This window comes from Polistes canadensis, unplaced genomic scaffold, assembly GCF_001313835.1.
Source record: "Polistes canadensis isolate GaletaPanama2010 unplaced genomic scaffold, ASM131383v1 scaffold_527, whole genome shotgun sequence".
Lineage (NCBI taxonomy): Eukaryota > Metazoa > Arthropoda > Insecta > Hymenoptera > Vespidae > Polistes > Polistes canadensis.
The window spans coordinates 21,693-47,543 of NW_014570074.1; the positions used below are offsets into that span (position 1 = coordinate 21,693).

A 25,851-nucleotide genomic window follows, 5' to 3' on the forward strand; every position below is an offset into this window, starting at 1 on the left:
TGACATAAGAAACATGTGTTTAAAATATATATATAAATAATTTTAGGGTAGGAAAAAGTATATAAAAAATAAAATAAAATAAAATAAAATAAAATAAAATTTTCTGGCACATGAAAAATTGAACGGAGAGGAAGGAGAGGCTGCGAACAAAAAAAAAATCACTGTAAAAATTGTAAAACAAAAAACAAATGACATAAGAAACATGTGTTTAAAAAATATATATATATATATATAAATAATTTTAGGGTAGGAAAAAATGTATAAAAAATAAAATAAAATAAAATAAAATTTTCTGGTACACATGAAAAATTGAACGGAGAGGGAGGAGGAGAGGCTGCGAACAAAAAAAAAAATCACTGTAAAAATTGTAAAACAAAAAACAAATGACATAAGAAACATGTGTTTAAAATATATATATATATATAAATAATTTTTAGGGTAGAAAAAAGTATAAAAAATAAAATAAAATAAAACTTACGCCGTAATACTTTTGGACAACGACCACCGTTCCATGGCCGCTTGATATTTCATGTTCTCGATCTGTTTCTTCAATGTGTCCTTGTCCATGGTAGCGAGTACACTGGGATCCATGGTTACAGCCGCACCCCCCTTGTTGCAATCGAGGATGTAGCGCTTGCGCCTATAAGGAAAATCAATAAAACAGAGAAATATTCCTTTGTATGTGTGTATATCTATATACATATGTATATATGTGTATGGGTGTCTGTATGTGTCAGAGTCAGGGCGATCTGCTTTCGGACGCATTTATGGAAAGTAGGAAAGGATTGGATATGGTTGAACAAAATTATGCACATATATACATATGCACCTGTGAAAGATCGAAATTGGTGAATGTCAAGATTCACAGAGGCGAATGTTAAGATTCACTTTGGTGAATGTCAACATATACCGAATCCTACGTCGGTGGAAGATCGAATATTTGGATCATTTTTTTATAGATCAATATTTTGGACATAAATCAAACGATTATGCGAATTTTGATATTCTCCAATTTCGATTTTTCACGGTACACACATATATATGGATAATGTCAAGATTCACATGGGTGAATGTCAACATATACCGAATCCTACGTCGGTGGAAGACCGAATATTTGGATCATTTTTTTATAGATCAATATTTTGGACATAAATCAAACGATTATGCGAATCCTGACATTCAATTTCGATCTTTCATGGTACACACACACACATCTATGTATTTCTATGTATTTATGTGAGTAACCAAGTTCTTTTAAAAATCATCCCTTTAAATAATAAACAACCCCTACCATATCTAATTACGAATGATTTATTTATAATTATATTTTGTATTCTTTATTCCGAAATGAATTTATCAAAAACAGTGTCGAGATACTTTTTTCACGTGTTTCGTTCGAGTAATTTAACCCTTTGAGTACTGAATACTTTTAACTTAAGTGTTTTACAGATACGGAATAGTTTATTACTAATACGTTTGTTTCGTTGATTAATTTTATTTTAATTACATCTAAATAATAAATTATATATATAATAATTAAAATATTTGATTTGTTATATTGTATATAATTTTTATACAACAATTATTCAAAACAATAATCAATTTTCAAAACCAACATTATATTATTTTACATTTATATTAACAAACGCATATATGCGTCCACAGCAGTGCCCCCTGCACCCCACCTACCCCTTGTATTATAAATTTGTAAATCATGCAATTCGATTTTGATTATTGCAAATGTTTGGAAATAAATATTGTTGGAATGAAAAAAAGAAATAAAACAAAACAATCGTGTTTTTGTTTGATATTAAATTATTGTTCGAAGTAACTCCTCGATCTTTATCGATCATTCTCGATCTTTTATCGAAAAATTGGATTTCCATTCGTTTGATAAGATTCTTCGGTGTACTTGAGAAAGAACGATCGAGAAAGGTAGATTAAAAACTCTCAACGAAGAAGATAGAAGGAAAGATAAGAGATAAAAGTTACAAGATTTTTATAGATTAGATTCGAAATATCGTGGATCCATTTAACTTGTTTCAACAAAAGATGGAATTTTAAGGGGTTCCTCGATTATTTTTATACTTGGATCCTTGCTTTTTTATTTTTTGTCTTCGTAAATTCTAGAAATCTTTTTCTTTACATACATAAATATATATATGTATATGTATATGTTACCTGATACGTATAATAAAAACTAGTTTCTTTCTTTTCTTTTTTTTTTTCTTTGATCATTAACGTGAAACATGAACTGACGATTATGAAAGTATTCTGAGTCATTCGAGATACATATTTAGAATCGCGTGTTATATTTTTAAATAATATAATTCAATATGTAAAAAGAGAAGAAGTATTATTTTTTTCGATATATAAATTATAATAATTAATTAAATAATTTAATATCAATGATTCTACGAAATATCTTCAATAGAAAAAAACATTATATTGTTTTAAATTGTTATCATAATTAATTAATAATGTATTATTATAATTGTTACACAAAAAAATTAAAGTAAAGTAATGATAAGATATTGTACAAAAATTTTGTAAGTTGTGCAATAAAAATCTGATTATATATAATTGTTATACAAAGTTATTGGGTTAGTTTCATTGATATTATTATTTAAACATATTTTTTTTTTTTTTTTATTATTAATAAAAAGAATTTATTGTTGAATATCATTAGAAGTTACTTAAATAAAAATCTTTAACGTCAACAATATTATTCTCAAACGTGACTTTTATTATTATACATCCCGATCTGTTAATTTTTACACGTATAGACTGAATAAAAAATTTATTTTCTACTAAAATCAATTTCTATTTTTTTCCTACGAAATAATTAATAACGAGATTTCATGGTTTTTTTCTTCCCCTTTTTTTTATATATATTAAAACTACACAACACACAGATCGCAGAAGATTATTTGAATCACACGCGTGTTTCAACTATTCCTAATTTGTTGGGAAAAAAAATAGAAATAAATAAATAAATAATATTAGAACGTGAAAAGTAAAAAAAAAGACTCACCTGGTCGGAGGATAGAAAAATTCTGAGCCGATGTGTCAGCTAGTTGGCTTCACGATTTGCTCATGGAAGCCCCAACGAGAAGTCCGGACAATCTAATTTGTTAGTAATTAACCTGCCTTCGATATTTCTTCAATTTCTACATACATCACCGACTAAAAGTTAACTAAAAATATATTATACTACGTATAAGCATTTTATAATATAATATATATACACATATAACATAATATTATTATAATAATCATTAATAATAATAATATAGATACAATTAATGTACAATTAAAATACAGAAATCAATTATTTTATATTGATTATTTAGATAATATGCAAATTAACTAGGATAATCAGTTAATTAAAAATTGTTTCATTTTTCAAATTACTTATGTACATATGTATGTGCATAATATGCATATATGATAATTTGCACATTACTTACACAAGACACTCGTTAAAGTGAAAATAAGATCATTGCTGAACAATACACAGAGCAACGTTTTTTGTTTTGTTTTAAATAATAATTATAAAATATTTACAATATAAATCTCTTGTGTTTTCCCATTGGTCTACAAAATCTGCAGACTATTCTTGGATTAGTATAACATACATATGTTTTACATATCTATTAGGAACCGGTTGCGCATCGAATCCGATCGATTTTATTTTTTTATGTATTATACGAATTTATACATTTACGTATGTATGCGTGTGTGTGTGTATATGTTGGAGAGAAAAGGGTAGGACCATATAGATAGCCGATTTATTTATAAATTTCTTTTGGAATTCTAAAAACAAGATTACTGGATTTCCAAAAAATGGCGGATTACCGAATACGGTTAACAGAAAAATTCCTTATTATTTTTATACAATATCTATCTATATATATAGGTATATATACAAGTCGTGTTAAATTTAAAATTCATTCAAGACGATGATAATAATAATAATAATAAAAGAATGACGAGATTAACGATAAAAAGATAAAGTTTTGAACAATGGCGATAACAAAGGTACTCAACGGTATATGTTCAAAATCATTCAACTTTTACGAGAGTAAATAATATTAACGATCATGTCGAATATTCGTAAGTACGTGTTAGATCTACGATTTACAGTTCGAACATTTCTTACGTCAGATCATTGATTACACAAACTAGTCCATAAATGAAAACAACAAGCATTGATAAATCCTTCGATCAAACTGTAAACGTCTTCCATATTTACAGGGGCGTTTGTAACTTCAGCCAATTTACGATAAACTACGTAAAGATCCTGAACAAAAAAAGAAATATATATAATCAATGAAAAATCATTTATTAAAGGAAATAGAATAAACCAAAAGTTCGTGTATTTTTGGTTATTAAAATTTTACAAATAAACAATTCAGTTTATAATACAATAAATGCACGAACATTTCAGTTCATCCTAATAGAATTATTGTACATTAATTTAATAAATATATTATATTATTTACCCCTCTAGATGTGTGAAGATCAATCGTCAGCATAGTAAACGCTTGTAACGATCTATGATGTAATATCAAATGATGAGTTATATTCCCATCGGCTGTACTAAATTGTTTATGAAATTCTTGATATTTATTTTGAAGTACTTTGGTCAATGTTTGATACCAAGAGACAGGTTGGCTGCTAAGCGGACTAATTCGTGGTTCCAATTGAGAAAGTGGTTCTACGTGTGCCAACGAACACAATTCCATGAACTCTGTGTAAGTCATCGATGATTTGTTCTCAAATAATTTGTTCCAAAGTAAATGAGTCCTACATTGGGATGCACCGCGTTCGATCATGTCGATTATGTGCTGACGTGCTGCCTGAGCTTGGGACATGATCAATTGTTGCATCAATTGTTCGTGGGACGAATAATATCCCAAATAATTGACTGATTCCTGACGAATTTGTACCAAGTGGGGTGACGACGACGAACTCGACGTATTCAAAATGTTATGATTTTGAGTTAGGGGTGAATTAGGTACGGGTGGTGGGGTCGGTGCCATATTATTGATCGTTTTATTGGTTGATATTTTCTCATCGGATTCTTTAGAATTCCCGTTCGAATCGACATCGCTGTTACGCGAATCCGAATCCGTCGGATTGTTCATTTCACGATTGGAACTTTTTCTAACTAGTGGTGGTGGTGGTGGTTGAACAATCGTTGACATTGAATTAGATTCAGATGAATTTCCTGGCTGCGAACTGTTAGCCAATTTGATAACGCTATAAACTGTACGAAATTTGCCAAGTTTGTTGTTTTCCAAGTCACGTTTAGGATAAAGTTCGCGTTTGCTCGTTAACATCAGATAATATTTCAATGTTATCTCAGTTTTTTCTATTTCCGGTGATTGTTCGATTCTCGATACTATCAAAGCTACGTCGAAGTCATCGGTGTACCTGGTGTCTTGTGCATCGCAATAACTAACCAGAGGAGTACTCTGTAATTTAAACAACACGTATTCACCTTCCTGAGATTCTTGAGGTTCGTTAGACATCACGAAAGCTCGCATGCCATAAGTTTCCTCGTGTGCTAATAAATATGTGTACAACATACGAGCCGGTGTAGCCAAATTCCTCACATTGATCACATCTGAAAGATAACAAAATATTATTTAAATCAATAAATTAGATCGGTTTATTTAATTAAAATTAAAAGTCACTGTGTACCACTGTAAACGAGATTTCTCGCGTAGTTGGGTGCCTTGCTGTAATATTTATTAAAATCATCGAGAAAATGGGTCAAATGGTAGCCCTGTTGTAACGACCAAAAACCTTTTCCAGCAATGTAAGAGTGTATGCAACGTAAATGGAAATCATACGTGAACGAATGCAAGTGCATGTTGATTTTGATCTTATCGCAGGCATCAACGAAACTCAAAACGAACTGTAACAAGGAATTATTCAAATAGGAACCAAACAAAAATGCTTATAATAAATAATACGTACTTGATTGACCATGGCACTGTTGGTTTTGGTTGAAAGACGATTGCATTCGATTACGCGTAATTTTGCAATAAAAAATGGCTGGGACAAGTGAATTTCGAACAACAAAACACCACCCAACATAGATTTTTTCAAATAATGGGTCTGATGTGGGGTCTGTTCCGTGTCTCTAAAAAAATAAAATGTGTTAAATCAAAAAAGTTGTACAGAAAACAAGAAAGATCAAACAAAAAAATTATTCATACATTTTATCTTGCGATTCAACTTGAATAGGACTGAAACCTAATATCTGCAAATACTGTTTGTATTCGGTCAACATCGAATTGCAAAGTTCACGATGCCATTTAACGATCACAGCTTTCGATGGATCTTCTTTCAATTGGATTTGTTCGTTGGTTTGTTGACTAACGTTACTAGATGCAAGAGAACACGGTGGTGTCAAGGAATGATCTCTGGTAGCAGCTGATTGCAAACGCCATGTTGGTAAAAATAATAATGGTGTATGACAGAAGTGTATCAAACGAGAATGTTGTTTAAACGTGTTCAAGGTGTCGCAACAAACTGGTATGTTTGATGCTGAACTACGATTTTGCCATATTGTATACAATTTGTTCATATCCTCTGAACAATAAATACAATTATTCGTATATAGATTTTTTGAAATAGAAATTATTTGAAAACATTATACAATTACCTTTGGCTTTTCTTTCACGATGACGAAAATCTTGCAAATCGTATGCAGTTTTAACTACCGGATCAATATCGTCGTTCAAACTGTTCTCAGTTTCTTTAGATGATTGTCCAACTAACTGATTCCATGGTAAAGGATTATTCCTAGTGTGTTGTTTGGAAACAGATTTATTTTCACCGTGGGACGAGTGTGGAAATTTCGTTAAACTTTCCATATCGGTGATCTGATAATACTGGGAATTACTTTGTTCGCCTTGTTGATAATTGGTTGTTGGTTGATGATGAAATATACCTAATTTATGCATTATTATATTAGTGAAGAGTTGCGACCTGGATGAAAGCCAGGTACCCAAACTCGTGGTTTGTTTGATAAATTTTTCCGATCTCTCTTTCGACCAGTTGTACATATAAAATGTTATCTGCAAAATATATATATATATAAATTATTTTAAAGAAAGAAAAGAATAAGTGTCATTACAAAAGGAAAATAATATGATATATATTTACATTGCCGCTTTGAATTTCAGCTAATAATATTCGCTGTCTTGGTACAAAGTCGGACGGTAATATCAAAGGATTGAATTTTTGTAATAACTTTTGATCTATAAAATAATACATCCTGTCACGAGTTTATATTAATTAATAATAAAATCATTGATTAGACTTTTTTGTTTTTTTTGTTTTCTATACCTTTGGGAACAAGCAATTCCTCCTCGATCGTTTTACCGAATGACACTTTCCATTGATAAAAATTTCTAGCTATCAAAATACAATTGGTATAAGTTCCTTGCTCGTGTTTGCTAAAATCACATGACACGTAAACCGGTGACAATGTTCTCTCGCGTTCGTTCACATTGGTAACCCATCTTTTTCTACTTTCCGTATTTTCGCAAAAAGCTAAAAGATTAGGCGTACATGTGACAGTTTCGCTAAGAAATGGCTGACGATCGCGTAAAACGAACGCCCTGCTCGACGTGTCTGGTGCATGACCCCGTATTAAATTCTGAAGTTCACGAACTATAACGGGAATCGAGTGTCTATGATGAATAATAACTTCGTGTTTTTTCACAGCAGGTACGCCAACTTCCAATGCATATTTGAACCATTTAGTTAATATCGTGTGATAAATTTCGTTTAGTTTACCTTCCTCGCCAAATTCGTATTGGTTTATTACAATATTGTCAGGATCTTTAGATTGAATAGGTTTATTTTCTACAGGTGTTTCTTTATCCTCCGTTGAAATAACTTTTTCTATATTTTCCAATGGTTCGGTAAGAGCCGTAGACAAAAGATTATATTCAGTAACCAAATCCCATGTTGCGTATTTAACAGCAGCACACAACTTTTGTAACAATGCTTCCAAATTGACCCTACCCTGTTTCCAAATTCTAAATTCTATCACCTGTTTCGAGTTACTTTTACTCGTGTATATAGAAGTTGAGACTAGATTCTCAAAATGTTCACTTTTCAATTGTTCACGTAGATTCGTATCGCAGGATATATCATCATCATCATCGATCTGACGAATATTTTCGTTCTTTGAATCGGCAATTGCTAAAGCTATACAAGCTATTCCTTTGCTACCACTCGATGGACTTTGATTGTATAAAAATATATCAGATTCGGCAACCCTGTTCGGGGAACCTTCCGGTTGCGAATAATCTTGAAAGTGATAACACGTTCTATGATCGGTATATTTAGGTATATAAAGAAATTGTAATAAGTTTTGTCTGAGGTAATGTCCTAACGCAGCCATGTGAAGCAAGCAATGCGATTGAACGGACAATTGTACGATGGTTTCAGGATTTTTATACGGTTTTTGAATGAAGTGAACGTCCGCTGGTGTTAATTTGCACATAGGATTACGAGCTAACATAACGGATAATACTTCGAATACGGCATCGTCCAAACGATTTTGTAAAACTTGTACCAAGTCACATTTGACCAATGGTCCAGCTTCAGAAATACCGTGTACCTTCAATATGATCGAATCACCAGCTTTGTTAAGAATGTCAGATTCCTTTTCACCGAAAGATCGGACTCTAGGTCTGGTGTCATTTGTTAGAGAATGATCGTTTGAACTGTCAATTCCTTTGGCTTGTGATAAAGATGCAGCACTGTTGCTTCTCGAAACCGTCAACTTCTCGTCGCTTTCTGAAAGTTTATTTTGAAGTGGTTTCCCATCGTTGGTCTGTTCGTGAAGTCTCAAGTAAAACACGTTTTTATTGTTCTCTTGATAAACGAACATGTTATCTCGATTGTTAACTGAGAGCCAATTTAAAACACCATGGAATGCTTTGATACCACGTGAAAGACCAGACCTTCCTGGACCGGTTTTCAAACGTGGATGCAAGTAAAATGGTACTTCCCAAACTACAGGACAACGAAACATCCCTGGCGCAAAATTCAAAATCGAATTATTGCTTTGTAATGAACCACCCGAGTCGCTACTGGTATCCCCTCTCCAAACGTGATCCTCGTTAACTTCCGGTTCCAAAAGGTTGTCGCACGAACGCGTGTCGTGAAGATTTTGAAGTAACAAATATTGATTGACACGACGACAAATCATTTTTATTTGATTGACCACCATCTTTTGTATCAATTTGTAACAATCTACTTCCGGGGAGACCAATTCTAAGAATCTGTAAATACAAAAATTAGATGATTGGATTATTTAGATAATTAATAATGTCGAATTGATTTGTTATACCAACCTGCAATGAAAATATACATTGACGTGGCTAGTTTCTACTTGCAAAATTAGCCAGAAATTCGGTAGACTGTCTCTCCGTTTATCAAGTTCTATCAACCATTGCAAATCATCTTCAGAATTACTACTATCACCTTCGTAACCATCGTCAGTACCTACTTTGCCTTCACCAATGCTAGAAATATCAGAGTAACAACCTGGTGGATCGGTCGTGTCAAATTTTCCAGAATTTCGAAGTTCCCCGGATACATTTTGTTCGATATTTTCGCTGTTATCATCTGCGATCACATATTTAATTGCAATATACTTTTATTAAAAATTACAAAATGATTACAAATATTTATATAAATTACCTTTCCTTATTACAACACGATCCTTTAAATTAGAAACATTGTCGTTATCGTTGATTTCGTCGACAAAATTTGGCGTATTTTTAATAAAATAATACAAAAAACCTTCTTGCTGAATACAATAACGATCGATTTGTAATTTCTGCAACTCTTCCAAAAATTTCAATACACTGTTCTCCGATGGGAATACAAAATGGAGGGGTACTTTGTCCATAGAACAACTGGTTCGTTCTGTTGATTCAGAAACGTGACGTGCCACGAATTTCAATGTTTTTTCTGTCGGTGGTGAACGATCCAAAAGTGCTGTAGCCGTTTCGTCTTGCAACAACCATTCGATTTCGTAAGTCAAATTGGTGATAGCACTGTGCTGATGTAGTGGAAGATGTTTCATACTGTCAGGCAAATTTTCCGATTTCTTTTCGTCGCTCAAACTTCTTTCGTATTCAACAACGTGAACGTTGTCCATTGTAATATCAAAAAATACATTATTTTTCATATTAATGCAACGTTTTGCGGTAACGTCTACCACTTCTCTGGGTAAATTCAAACAAATAATACCCAGGGTTACTTTGATATTACTCAAATTAATCAAATCCATTTCAGTGTCGTCATTTTCGATATCCATTCTTTGCATAATTTCGTTTAAACACGTTGGAAGTAAATTAACTAACGTACTTCTACATCCAGAACGAAAATATATCGAACAACTTAATCTTAAAAACAATGGTTGTTCTTTATCGCATATGTTGTCATCTTGTAACTCGTTATTGGAGTACACGCAATTAGGTAATTTACGAAAATCACTGGAACCCGTTGCGTTTCCATCTTCGTTTTCTAAAAAAACACAAATCAATGAAATTGCATACATTAAATGTTAATAAATAAATAATTAATAATTACCTTGACGCGATGAATCGTCCAATTTGCAATCGATTTCCGAATGAAATGTGAATTCGTCATCGCTGTCATCGGATCTTTCAAAGTTAGCTCGATCCTGAAGAAATTGAAGAATTCAACATTTTAGGAAACCTAATTAGCATGTGATAATGAATAAAAACACGTACCGTTTTTTTCGAAAGCCACAATGGCGAACAATAATAAAATTCAGGATGAGCTGGTACAGGTCTGAAGGCAACAGTTATCATACTTTCAAACTTATCTTTTATCAAATCGTGCAAGGGTTTAACGTCACAGCAAACATTGCTGTTCAAGTGATTTAACAAGTTACCATCTTGGGATATACTCAAATGTCTGCATACCGATTGCAAATAATTAGTAATATCTATTTCTATCAAACTTTCTTCGCATAATTCAACAGCTGCTTCCATGTCTTCGTAACTGAGTGGTTGCTGAAGTGCTAAAGATTTGTAAACAGCAGCTACGTAACAATGACAATGAGCGAAATTTAATATCTTGCAATGTTCCATTAAACTTTTTTGATCTGTAAATTAAAAAACAATTAATAAATACGATTATTTTAATCCTACGTTTCTAATTTGGATTAATTCAATTGATATTTGTATTAAACAAAAGTTATGACGTTTTATTGTTATTTCAATTGAAATGTTCATTATTTCGTTGTTCTTTGTATGATTTAAACAATTTTGGTATTATTTCCCCATGGTGTGTTTTAATAATTAAATTTTGAGAAATAGGGGTACATGGTGGTTCAATAAGAACTTCAATTTAGATACCCTATGTTTTCAAGTTCATAAAAATTTGTTTTTCATTTTTGGATTATCTAAAATTGAAGTATTTAGGATCCAAAGATGGTTGGAAAAATTTAAGTTAGGTAACGTGAAGCTTCAAAATGAATTTCACATTAAAAACATGAGACATTGTTGGATCTGATTTACTGATGACAAAAATTATAGAATGTAATAAGGAAAATAGGTAATTAATTACAAAGTAATGTCAGGTAATTCACCTCCTACCCTTACGAAGGCCAATTTGTATCTAAAAAAAGCAAATGCTTTGTTTTTTGATAGGATTGTTGAGATCCTATCGACTAGGAACTGTTGCAACCAGATCAAACTGATACATCAAACCTATATCAATTAATCAAGACTGGATACAATAATTTATAAACTTCATTTATCATTGTATAACTTAAAATGTGTTGTCTTTCAACATGACAATGTCAAATCTCAAGTTTGATCATATTCATTTGACCTGACACCATCAGACTACCAATTGTTGAAATTTTGAGAATGTTCAAAGATCAGTGATAAATTTTCTGCCTTCAAAGGACCTTATTGGACAGGTGGAAGAAAGGTCATAGAAAACAATGATCAATATTTTATTAATTAATCTAACTTTGTATGCTTTTAAAAACGACATAACTTTTTTACCACCATAATTTGAACAAAATTTGAATGAACCTACCGCTCGTTGTGTTATCAGAATCCTCACTTTTCGGTTCAGGCGAGGAAGTTTTCATATTGTTCATTAATTTAGAATGCATAAACTCTTCGCGATCTTTCTGACCAATCCGAAATGTATGATCCTGATAAATATCCTTGTTACGTGGTGATTCCAATTTTTCTATCAACGCGTCGATTAATAAAGTCAACGAACAATTGTAAACGTAAACAGGAATCAAAAGGCTTTCAGAACTGCTGATAATTTTCGTATTATTTTCGACAGGTGTATTGGATCGATTAGAATTAGTATTGTTGCCCGATGTTGATTGTTCGAAAGATTCGATTGTTTTTTTTTCATACGAGTTATCCGTTGAACAATTGATCTCGTTTACTTCAAAGTTAGAACAATTTTTGTCAATGGAAGACGACGCTTCTTTTTCGTTTTGATTTCTATGATGTGCTATAAGATAAACATCTTTTTCGGATGCTGGTAAAATGGTCATGATCACGTGGGTCGAACTTATTCCTTTGACGAAACAACGCCAATGGGGATGGTCGTCATCCGATGGGGTTTCATTTTTTTTATTTCCTTCTGTGGACAATTAATTCTTTTTTTTTAAATGTATCAGATCAATTTAAAAATTCGTATACGCATTACATTGTTTAAAAATTTCGCAAAAATGCGCACGAAACTTTTAGACTCGTCTGATATAATATTTGTTTGTTGTTTTTATTATTATTATTAAAAAAAAAATGAAGCAAGATAATTGTCGTATTACCTTTAGAAAAAAATATTGAATTGGAATCCTCGTCGCGTGGCCTATTAAAAAGCATCTCCGTAAATTTTTGCGATTGGCTATTAGTTAATTGAAGTTCTTTGTTATGTAAATGTTTAACGCGTTTTAAAAATCCTTCCATGAGAATCCTGTTAGCACTTTGTCTTCCTTCCTCAACATGATCCGTACCTAACGAATCATTTTTTTTTTATATATTAATTAATTATCAGTCTAATATATAAAATATCCTTCTTTGTAAAAAACAAAGAAATATATAGAATTGTATCTTTGTATAATTATTATCTATTTCTTCGCGACTATTATCGATAAAAAAAAGATAAAAAAATTCTAATCTAAACTTATCTTTCTAATAAACACGCTGCTAATCATTAAATATAAAAAAAAAGAAAATTATTCTACGTTCTACTAATCGTGATACAAACAAATTATTATGAATATTACATAATGTAAAAATAACAAAATTAATTTGTAATCGTCTTTAAATTAAATTCAAATAATCAAATATATATATAATCATAATCTATTATATATATGATTAATATTATTATTATCTTCTATTCTAAATATATATATTATTAATATTATTATTATCAATAATGAAAAAAAAAAAACAAAGAATAAATGAGAAAATACATTTCTAATCGTATTAAAATTCAAATCAGATAATCAGATAAATTTTATAATCTATTATGATTATATATATACACTGTGCAAATTATTAATACAAAAATTATTCTACGATTCATAGACACGTATTATTATTATTATCATCATCATAATCGATATTACGTAATATAGATACAAACAAAAAAATAAATAAAAATAAAATTCGAAGGAAATAATTAAATAATAATAATCTATTTTTCGAACCATTGGCAAACATCGAGAAGATTAATTCGCCTTGTTGGCATTTAGGTAGTATACTGAGTGCATCGAAGGTGAATTGCATATGATGTATCCTTTCGTCGATCATCGTAGATCCCTTAAAACATCCTGCAGAATTTCCATAACCATTGGAATCAACGCTACGATCGTTGGTCTTTAATGTTTGAAAACCCTGACCGGAAATCACCTCGTTGCCATTTTCTATTGGCGTCACCTGGCAGAGTTGGCTCAGGTATTCGAGTGTTAAAAGTGCGTTCACGCATTCTTCGTCTATTCGAGCGATCTATCATCATCATCATCATCGATTATTATATCGATTATTTATCATATATAACGTTTGTCAATAAAAAACAAACAAATAAATAATCCAATTATCAGGATGGGAAGTGCACATACTTTTGTTTAATATTTTTATTAATATTATTATGTGTTTTTTAATCATTATACTACTACTACTACTATTACTATTATTACTACTATATAAAAATAAATAAATAACAATGAAAATGTTAATAAAATATCTGTTATTACATGTGAGTTACATTATCTTCTAATTTAAAATTGCTAAGTTGTTTTATTGTTCTATTTTAATTCCTATAAATATAAAAATAAATGATATATATTTTATAATTGTTGTGTATATTTAAATGATATTTAGTACGTATGGTGTAACCAATTTTTACAAATATATTTATCGTTAAATTAAAACGTCTTATTATTAACGATCGAGTATGGTATTCTCGTTAAGATCATCGTCAAATATATTATCTTTCTTGAGATAATAAATTATAATACAATTTGTTTTTTAATTTAAAATGTAAATCCAATTAGATGACGACTAGGAAGAACCAGGAATAAGTTGGAGGAGTTGAATCTCACTTAATTAACAAAGCGTAGAGACCACTTCTCCACTTAAACCTAGACACCTTCTGTTATCTTCCAAATTATATATATATATATATTTATGTGTGTGTGTGTGTTTTTAACTTAACGTAGTTTATTTTGTCTTCTTCGATGCGAGGTCCCACGAAATCGAAAATTATCAGAAATGTTGAATCAATTTTAAAGATGTGATTTGACCGACGATTATTATGCACGACCTTGAGCTGGAAGAGTTAGATCTGGCATGTTGTTAGAGTTTTTATTACTCACTGCCTAGATCCTCACTTCCAACTGAGGGTCGTGCAAATCTTTCTCTCTCTCTCTCTCATTTTTTTTTGACACTGTATAGAATCTTGTCAAGAAGAAGAAGAAGAAGGGTGTGTAAATCTTCAAAGAATCCTAATACCATGATTCGATTACCTGTTCATCCCCTTAAATGATAGATCATTGACAAAAAAAAAATTCATTCGAACTTCGTACACTCACGGATAATCGTTTTTTTTTTCTCTTGAACCCCCCTTTAAAATATTGTTTATATTTAACCCCCCCCCCCACCGTTCGCGTAATTTTGTTTTATTATTTATCTATTTTTCTTTGGTGTATTCACTTTTATTTATTTAACACAATCAAATCGATAGATTTTTCACACAATTATTATTAGACACCAATATAAATACTCTCGAACCGATTGAAATTGTATTTTAGAGATAAAATATTGTATGAACAACAATATATATATGAAACATCTCGGATAGTACGAACTTCATTTAATTTTGACACTTTTTTCATTTTGTTTTATTAATTCCTAAGAGACTCGATAGAAATAAATAATATAAAGATCTTGTATAAAGAAAAAAAATAAAATAAGTGACTCAAACATTGCACAAGCTTAGATGTGTCTTCTAATTGTAATAATTAATTTAACACTTGCAAATGCTCGGAAAAAAAAAAACAATATATTACTTTCGTGATACGATAATTAATTAATTATTTTCGTTCGAGTTAAATAATATAAAAAAAACAATAAAATAAATGATTTAAAATATTGCACAGGCCTCGTTTTGTTTTCTATCAATTAATTTCACACTCGTAAATCTTTTGAAGAAACAATATTATAATTTCGTGATACGATAGTTAAATAATTATTTTTTCGTTCGAGGTAAATAATATAAAATAAAAAATAATAAAATAAATAATTTAAAATATTGCACAGGCCTCGTTTTGTTTTCTATCAATTAATTTCACACTCGTAAATCTTTTAAAGAAACAATATTATACTTTCGTGATACGATAGTTAAATAATTATTTTTTCGTTCGAGTTAAATAATATAAAATAAATAATTTAAAATATTGCACAGGCCTCGTTTTGTTTTCTATCAATTAATTTCACACTCGTAAATCTTTTGAAGAAACAATATTATACTTTCGTGATACGATAGTTAATTAATTATTTTTTCGTTCGAAGTAAATAATATAAAATAAAAAATAATAAAATAAATAATTTAAAATATTGCACAGGCCTCGTTTTGTTTTCTATCAATTAATTTCACACTCGTAAACCTTTTGAAGAAACAATATTATAATTTCGTGATAGGATAATTAATTAATTATTTTCGTTCGCGAAGTAAGTAGTATTAAAAGAAAATATAAATGTTTTCTATTAATTAATTTCACACTCGTAAATCTTTTGAAGAAACAATATTATACTTTGGTGATACAATAGTTAGTTAGTTAGTTAGTTAGTTAGTTAATTATCGTTCGTTCGTACACGCCGATAGGATGATACTAAAGTCGTATCATACTCGTAATCGTCTTTTCAAATAGATATCAAAGAAACACGGTTTGAAAATTTTTAAAAAAGAAGATCCAACCCGTTCAACGTCGATCGCGTTAATGTACAAAACGAAAAAGGTGAGAGTCTCTAAGTTAACCGTGCTAGTAGTCAACGTGTGCATTGGGCCCTATATATATAAAATATATATATATATAGAAAAAGAAAGATCAAAGTGAAGAGAGAGAGAGAAAGAGAAAAAGAGAAAAAAAGAGATAGAGAAATATGTGTGTGTGTGTGTGTGTGTGTGTATCATATATACATTTAGATATGTGCATGTATCTACATATACAAAGAATTTATCTATAATATTTAACCTTTTATAAGTGTTTAAGATTGTAAAAGAGTGTTCTCCGTTTGTGCGCGCGAGCACACCCTCAAACAAGCAAGCAAGCAAGTAACCAACGCCATGAGAGACAACTGATAGGAAAATCCCGTTAGGGAGGCCCTCATCGATATCGAAGCCCCACCCTGATGATAACGATATCGACACATCGCGATGGACACTTGTCTACAATTATTTTTCTATCTTTCTCTTATTTTTTTGTAGCATTTTTTTACTTTATTTTATATTATTTTATTTTATTTTATTACAGTGTCTCTAGTTCACCCTTATATTTTCAAGCAGTCATGCATTTTATCTTTGCCAAATTAGAACGGTATTCAAATTCATTGAGATTTTTTAAAAATATATTTATAAGTTATGTTTGTAGCATGATTGTTATAAAATGATCGATGAAAATGTTTCTATTTTTATTTTATTTTATTTTATTTTTCATTTTATACTTTCATGAAGTAATCATGCTACATGATCGTCAAATTAATTTTCAAAATCTTCATAATTAATTAGAATTTTTAAATAATATCTACGAGCTTTGTTTATCACGATTTGTAAAATGATTTATTAAAGGATGACAATGTTCGTATTTTTTGAACAAATATTTTTTCTTTTATTCTCTCCCCCTCTTATTCTTTTCTCACCTATTTAAAAATACATTTGTATTAGCTCAACGTCAATAAAGTGTCCTTTAACTCCTCCCTAACTTTTCGAAATGGGGCCTTACCGAAGACTATTTAACTTCTTCCTTGGTATCTTTGAATTGGCAGGGAAAATATCTATCTGTATTACGATAAAAATGTTATTTCTTCACACCTGACTCATCATGGGACAACAAAATATATTTAAAAAAAAGAAATAAAAAAATGATAATACAATTTTTCAATAAACTCGAATAAAATACGATAGTATATTTATTATTTTTACGATCGTCAAATAATTTGTATAAACCATTTCAGTGTTAATAAAAAGAAAATTAATCAAATAAATAAATAAATAATTTTGTTGATTGAAATAAATGATTGAAAAAAATAAATACGTTTGAGTTATCAACACTTCGTATATAAACCACCAGTGTTAAAATACAAAATGAAAATTAAATAAATAATTGTTCTGATTGAAATAAATTGTAGATACGTTTAAGATATTAAAACCGATGACGATGATGATGAACGAATGAAAAGTAGATAAATCAGTTCTTATCTGTAGTGAAATCTATACGCAGTCGAGAGAATTACGCGTTAAATACGAAGATATACGACAAATTTTCGGAAATTCGAGGAATATTTGAACGTTTTAATCGTTTCACGATCATCATCGGATTTGACACGTTATATCGATTGCTGATAAGAGTCCTAATATCGTTAAAAAAAATTCTAAACGAACTAATTTATATATTCAAACATCTTTGCCTGTTGCATCAAAAGCAACAATCAAATTGGCATAGTAATATTTCGTTAACTATAATAATTATTTGATTATTATTATTATTAAAAGAAAATGAGAGAGAGAGAGAGAGAGAGAGAGAGAGAGGAATAAACAATTCCAGAAAATGAAAATGCACTTCGCGAGCTTAAACTTACAATTAAACAGGTGTCTTTATCAGAAATGGAAGAAAAGATAAGATTTGTGATAAAGTAACGGCTATTTGTAACATTATAACAAGAAAAAGAAACAAAGAGAATGATTATTACGAATATTTCTGATAAATTTTGTCTTGTTTTGTTTAAACAATAGACGTTGTTGATCGTTCTTAATTGAAATATGTTATTATTTGAAATTATTAATCAGATAACATTTTTCCATTCTTTTGTAATAAAATTCAACAACGTAGTATGTATCGATTACATTCCCTAGCGATTGAACCAAATTTTTTTGTTCTTATTACCAATCATATCTTGATTAACAATAAGACGTTTCAATATACACAACCATACTAATCTCTGATATCAGGACAGGTAAATGCTGCTTAACGTTTGATAAAGAGAGCAAGTTCTCAGCAAAATAAACCTCTTACTGTCCTTCTAGGTCAGAATATATATATATATACTTAAATAATATACCAATTGTTACCATTCAAACCTCTTATCATCATCGTCGTCGTTACAAGTTAGCTTCGAGATAAAGAAAACGGAACGATTTTATTTTTTTTGAGAGAGAGAGAGAGAGAGAGAGAGAGAGTAAGAGAAATTCTTTTACAATCTTAACTTCGTGAATTTTCTTTTTGTTATTCTTATTGATATATCATGTCAATAAGAAAAATAATATATATAATAATACATATTAATATTAATAATAATTATATATATTTTTAATTAGTGACAATATTCGAGTGTGAGAGAGAAAGAGAGAGAGAGAAAGAACAAAGTGAAACTTCATTCTATTTCTTTTCTGTTTCTTTTCTTTTATTTGATTTTTTGTGATACCTCAAGTCTCTATCTTTGCTATCCTATCAAAGTTAAAGATAGGAGAGGTACTCCAAACGTTATATCTTAAACGACGACGTGACTGAACTTTCGTTTGCTTAATCCTCGATACCGGTATTGTTTCTGATAATATTCATTACAAAGTTCGCAGATTGTTCATCATTCTTCTTCAAGGTCTTCTTCTTTTTCTTTTTCTACTTTTATTTCGTTTTCTAAATTTATTTTCAACAAATTTGTCTCTCGATAAAGATAATTAATTATTATTCCTCGTCGTCATCATTAATTGAATCTAATCTAATTTTTGTTTTACAAACAAATTATAATCCCCGAGCTTTTAAATTGATACACAATCTTACCCATACGCACCAAATCTTTCAAGATAATTTCTACAATTTAATTATCCAACTGTATGTACTTGGTTTTTTTTTTTTTTTCTCAATTCTTTATATTAAATGTTCCAGTTTTCTTAAGAAATTCATCGTAATCGTGTCTAATAACAGGGACGTGCTATACACTGATAAGTTATCAATCTTGATACTCTTTAACTCAAGTACTTAAATTCATCTTATCGATTTAAACTGGAATAGTCTAACGATTGCATTTCGACGAATCAAAATTATTATATAAATAATATATTATCGTTTTATCAGATAATAATAATAAAAAAAAAAAAGGAAAATTCTATTAACAACAGGAAATGACGGAATGATATAGATAAATTACAAAATAAATATTTAATAATCAATAATTAAATTCAACTCACCGCATCAGGAAGTTGATGATATTGTAGAGAGTGTAAGAAATCAGCCGCATGCCTACTCAACATACCAACATGACCATATTGCGGTTCGATCCAAATTTCTGTGATTATTTGAAAATCACCAGACCCTTCGCAGTCATCCGTGCTAAGATCACCATCCACAGTACCTAAAAAGTTTCATTATTTATTAATAATTTGATCTGTTTAACAATATTTCTCATACTCTCTACGATACCTTCGTCGGTGTCTTCGTCAGATTGATCTGCCTCTAAAGTATTGTTCAATACTACTTGCGGTGGAAATAAAATATATTGTATGATGCATGGAAAGTGTTCTGAATTTTTTCCAAGACCTTGCATGTTTACTTCCAATACCATACTTATGATACCAGCTGCCGAATAAGCGAAATAGAAACCTTCCTCTAAACGCATTCTAATTGGAAAAAGAGAAAGAGAGATAGACATGTATTATCAAGTAAATTATATGTTAGAATGATCTATGAGATATTTACTTTGTAATAGTTGAGAGAATCCTGGCGATTGCTGTGATGTTCAATCGTGGTAATGTAATACCAGGAACGATATGTACAAAGGGTCGTTTCACGTGCCACAGCCATCGATTATGATACAAGTATCTCGATAGGGTCGTAGTATGATTGTTGGTCAATATCGTTGAATTTCTACTAGAATTCGTATGAGCATTATCGGGAAAGACTATAGTACTTGGATCCGTAGGTACGCGTTCGTAACGTATCAAAATTTTTTCTAAAGGTTTGTGTATAACCGTGCAACAAAGTGTTTCACGATATTCCATTGGTCTATTCGGCAAAGTTAGTTGAGATAATCTTTCTATAAGATCGACCACGACATTATGCCTGACACCACCTTCGGTTCCACCTGTGAATGCAATATTTAACACGACACAGAGGGCCTTACAATTAACACGTATTAATGAAAATGCAACTGGTGGCTTCTCTACTTCTTTGTATATAAACTGGACATATGTATGATTCTCAACTAGTACAAATGTTGCCCAGGTCTTCAACATGGCATACAGGACAGCAGCTGCTTGACGACATTGAATCCATTGAAATCTTCCATTCTGATTAGCCTGATGCAAATATTTCGGTAATGGTCGATCATGCGATAAAAGTAATGTGATTCTTTGCGTGTGCATCCAACGTGCCCACTGTACGATTTCCATTGATACTACTGGATGCCATATTTGTCCGAACTGTGGGCAGGCAGCATCGCTAAATTCAAAAATACCTATAGTATTTTGTTTCAATACTTATTATAATTGCATTCGATTAATTGATAATTTACCTAAGCTGAAGAGTATTAGGCACAGGGTGAGCTGATAGATTAAAAACAGGCATTCCACTTCTAATAGTATCTGGTATGTTGTACCAACTCCAACCGGATCCAGGAAACCAACTAAAGTGTGCCAACATGTTGTCACTTTCAGTCAAAGATTTAATGGCTACCCAAAAACGTGAGACTACACCTTGACGATATTGCGACTTTAATGGTTTCTTGGATAAACACGTTATGTCGTGCAGAAATTCATAAGGTGCTGAAAACAAAAATAATTCGATGTTATTTAGTGGATAAAGAACTATATTGTCAATAATTATAACGCACCTTCTATAGTAATTGTATATTGTATAGTGTTAGAAACAGACAGAGACTTTGAAGACCAGGGACACGTTACCAAATGTTCCAAAAAAACATTGCTTTTCCATAAAAGAACAAAACATATTTCGAGAATGTCATCTCTTATTGTCGCTCTTTTAATTAAATATCCTTCGCGCAAACGACAACACAATAAACTACTCAAAGTGCAGGTAACTTGATCGTCAATTTGTTTCTTTCTTAGAAGATGAACCGGTTTGTGTCCATAAAAAAATGTATTATTAGAATGCCACTTGGTTTGTTTAGTTGGGATTGTAAAATTGCACGTGTCGCGATACAATTGCCAACAGAAAATATTTTTATGATATATATTTATATCTTCCTCGGGTTCAGGTACCTACAAATGTATGCCAACATTATTTAAATCTTCATTATAAATTATTGATAGTATATATAGAAAATAAATGTATGTACAATTTGTGGCATATAAGTCATATAACTTCCTAAAGTTGCAGCTGCGAGAAAACACAAGAGATCCTGATAAGGGATTAATCCATCTGCACAATGCGGATGGTACATGCTACCCACATGTACAAAGCTACACGCAACAGTCGTTGCACGCAATTGTTGCATAATTGAATCTAATAAGTGAACATCTGTTGTACTAACTATACCATCGGTAATAATAATCAAATCTGTAAGAAAAATTTAATTTTTATACAAATACATACACACACAAAGAAATATTTAAATATTATTCTATAGTAAAATTGAAATAAAGTGTATATAAACTTACGCGCACAGCTATGTTCTGGTAACAAAGTAAGAGCCAACATTCCATATCGCAGCATGTTAATAAAGTTACCTTCCGGTAAAATCATGGCAGTATTACCGACGCAATTATTATTTTTATTATAATAACTAGTACCATCTTCGAAAAGACCACCGACCAAACGCTCATTTTCAGCCTTCAAAGTTTCCAATTGTTGATTAGCAATAGCTGCTACAAAAGATACTTTTTCTTCTAATAAATTTAATTGCTTTTCTAAATGTTGTATTAGACTATTAACATTATTGGCAGTAAGCAGCCATCCTTGTACCAACACTTGTTGGGCCGGACTTGTAAGAAATGGAGTATGTGCTATCACCGTCACAAAAATCTCGGGTTGTAATATACGCTTACTTCCTGGAATTGTAAACTGCAGATATGGAAAATAGATGAAATTAAAGTATTTTTAATAAGCATAGGAAATGCTTGATCGTGCTTACCGGTCTAGTTATTCTTTCAAGATATATTTTCGTAGCTAAATATACCTCATCTATTACAATTGCTCCATGCTGTATATCCTTTAATGAAATAAAATAAAAAGAATATAAATTATTAATGCATTAACTGAAATTAATTTAATAAATGAAATATTGCTTACAATGGTAGCAAGCGATGGACTCAAATCCAAACTAAAAACCATTCTATACTTATGCGCTAGAAAAATGATAGAAGTAGTTCCTAAAACTTTATACAGAAATTGATGACTAGTATCAGCTGACCAAGATGCAGGCGATCCATTTGGTAACACAGATACAACTTCCAACTCTGGTGCATCTTCGTAATTAGTATTAGACTGTTGAATTTCTATTACACTATCCAAATGTTCTAACATCCATTGCGCTCTTACATTGCGGGAGATTGGAAATCCTCTCTTCATTAACAAAAATACAGTGCCTGCTTCCAATACAGTTTTCTCCTATTGATGTAATAAAATCATATGAGACAGACTAGCAAAAAATAACAAATGGATTAATGAATATTCTTACCTCGTTCTTTAATTCAGCCATATCACTTGTTCACTTGAATTCTTAACCGAAGGGTCAACATTGAAATGAATCAATTTCATTTCATACCATAACACAATAATGAATATGTATCATCTTAATAATAAATAATGCATCACTATCATCAACCAATATACTTTTGTTTATAAGTATCACAATTCAAAGGTTATGGATCACATTGCTACCTTTTTATTCTCTAATATATTTTTAGTGTTAATATCAAAGAAAAATACGTCTGCAATATAACCTCAAAAAAATCATGCATAGATAATTCTACGCACGATACAAATTAATAGTTAAATTTGCTTACAATTAAACAAAATAGAAGAAAACGATATCATTGATCTCTCAGGGCAATAATTATTAATGCAACAAATCGTCATACAAAATGATTCGATATGTTTTGTATCGATCATAACCTTCATAGTACTTCTAGTTTGATATATCGTAACATAAACTACGCATACGACAGAGTCCTCAATTATTTTTTTTATATTAAATACAAGAAATATACATAGATAATAACAACGAGTAAAAATTAGAAAAAATCATCCTGTCGATAATGACCAGAAAAAAAAATCTGCAATTAATTGATCTCTTTCTCTTTCTTATCTCTTTCTATCTTTCTCTCTCTTTCTCTTGCTATTTAACCATGTGTGTATAAGCCCATTTAAATTAACGTGCACTTACTCATCAAAGAAAACAGAAGTGCATAAAAGATCACAAGTCCCTTTTTTACGTAACTAAAATCATCTTAGTTAGAACCGGGACCACCAGTGGGCGAAAGTAGGTACTTAAAGCGATGACGGTACAATATTATCAAAAAATGCAGAGATATAACGGTACAATCCTATTAAAGAATACTATATTCTTTGATAGTCTATGATGGTATATGATATATTCTTTGATATTATATATAGTATAGTTATATTGTTATACACTAAAAATTAAATAATAATATTTAATTTAATATAAAAAAGAGAAAAGTATAAAAAACGTGTGTGCCTTCAGAAATGCATTAAAACATATATTTTAAAAAAGAGTCATTTAAAGCGTTCAAATAGAAGAAAATCTGAGAGGTTTGTTGTTAAATCCCACGATGATCACCTGTAACAAGAAGAAAACAATATTAGTAATACAGTCAAAAGTGATACAATAGCCTGACATATAAATCGTCCGATTCGCAGATGCACTTTTCAATTGAATTCTCTATTTATTTTAATCAAATCTCTATTAAGTGTTGTAATGAAATTGAATTTAAACGCGTGATTTTACATTTATATAAAAGTTATAAAAAGAAAAGGAAAAATACAAAAATAATATTAAGTTATTAAGAAAAATAATACCTAATAATTATTATATGAAAAACTTTAAAACTGCATTATATAGAATTGAAAAATTACAAGTTTAATAAAATACGATTGTAGTGAAAAATCTTAAAGACGAAACAAGAAAAGAAAAATTATTTTAATATTATCCAAACGTTATATAGGCTTCAAAATTTAATAATACAAAAATTTTAATATTTCAGACTCTAACTAATTAAAAACTGATGCACCTTTTGGACGATATAGACACGAATTTGGTGTCCCAAGGAGATGGAATGGTCACTCATCTCCAATTACAACTACAAATTAATGACGAGCAAAAAAGTAATATAATAATATATGACTAGAAAGCTATTCTCGAAAAGTTCGAACTTGCTGTCGAACCTTTGAAAATAACTCAATAAGTCTAGTAGTTGCCCACTTGATACCACAAAATTGTGGGGGCCTCTTCGGCATTAGCCTCTTCGGCCTTTAGCCTCTTCTTTCTTCATGCCCTAAACTTTGCTGTGAGGCTTTTTTTAACAATTACTCGAATGCCTCAACAGATATTTGATCTAATCGATGAACCTATTATTAACACTTTGCATTTAAACAATTAAATAATATCAAATAAAAGCAGAAACTTTGTAATAAATCTTATGGTCTTACTTTTTTACTCGACCACTTTTATCTTTTATCTTTACTCTACTTTGTATTTACTATGCATATATAAGAAATGAAGTATTTTCAGTAGGAATTACTAAAGAGCAAAGCGTTAATATATTTAATATTAAGTAAGTATCAAACGTATTCAGTTATCTTTACTTTTTCGAAAAAGAATTAATATTTAAGAAAACGCAAAGACTTCTGAATCGTTCGATACTGATTTATATCTCGCGGTACATAGTATCAGCAATATATGGAAAAAATACAAGAAATATTTAAATGATAAATGAATCTAAAGGTTGCTGAAACTTTGTATAATATCCGAAGAAGAAATTTTCCACTCCTGAGTGGAAATTACAATCGCGCGACTTCTCCGGTCTCTACCTACTTACAAA

At 30.4% G+C, this 25,851-nt stretch overlaps 2 protein-coding genes across 3 annotated transcripts in view; both read right to left on the bottom strand.

Moving 5' to 3' along the window:
- LOC106792657 (guanine nucleotide-binding protein subunit gamma-e) overlaps positions 1–640 on the bottom strand; it is a 14,882-nt gene extending 14,242 nt beyond the window's left edge. The window contains exon 1 of the mRNA XM_014759152.1: positions 479–640. Coding sequence (XP_014614638.1) covers positions 479–591 — 113 coding nt within the window. The 5' untranslated portion in view covers positions 592–640. The remainder of the gene's footprint in view (positions 1–478) is intronic.
- A 3,232-nt stretch (positions 641–3,872) lies between these two features.
- On the bottom strand, positions 3,873–23,981 carry LOC106792656 (protein SZT2-like). 2 transcript variants are annotated; one of them, XM_014759151.1, is made up of 26 exons: positions 23,466–23,981; positions 23,078–23,395; positions 22,920–22,997; positions 22,579–22,849; positions 22,447–22,461; positions 22,125–22,345; positions 21,660–22,047; positions 21,342–21,591; positions 20,528–21,268; positions 20,252–20,448; positions 20,020–20,183; positions 13,766–14,063; positions 12,878–13,063; positions 12,121–12,690; positions 10,800–11,176; positions 10,636–10,729; positions 9,739–10,569; positions 9,390–9,663; positions 7,366–9,317; positions 7,183–7,277; positions 6,680–7,094; positions 6,231–6,606; positions 5,989–6,154; positions 5,710–5,926; positions 4,506–5,632; positions 3,873–4,303 (listed from the first exon to the last, which is right to left on the bottom strand). In XM_014759151.1, exons 1-26 carry the CDS (start codon positions 23,484–23,486, stop codon positions 4,169–4,171), a joined length of 9,777 nt encoding a protein of 3,258 aa, XP_014614637.1. In that variant the 5' UTR covers positions 23,487–23,981; the 3' UTR covers positions 3,873–4,168. The 2 variants fall into 2 exon arrangements, with proteins under 2 accessions (XP_014614637.1, XP_014614636.1); XM_014759150.1 differs by having other exon boundaries at positions 22,447–22,849.
- Between the last annotated feature and the right edge of the window lie 1,870 nt (positions 23,982–25,851).

Bases quoted from the DNA above. Each gene is read 5' to 3' on its own strand.
- LOC106792656 (XM_014759150.1), bottom strand. From the start codon at position 23,486: ATGGCTGAATTAAAGAACGAG. The intron at 22,998-23,077 runs GTAAGCAATATT...ATTTCATTAAAG, and splicing joins GTCCATCGCTTGCTACCATT to GATATACAGCATGGAGCAAT. The intron at 20,449-20,527 runs GTAAATATCTCA...TTTTCCAATTAG, and splicing joins ATTCTCTCAACTATTACAAA to AATGCGTTTAGAGGAAGGTT.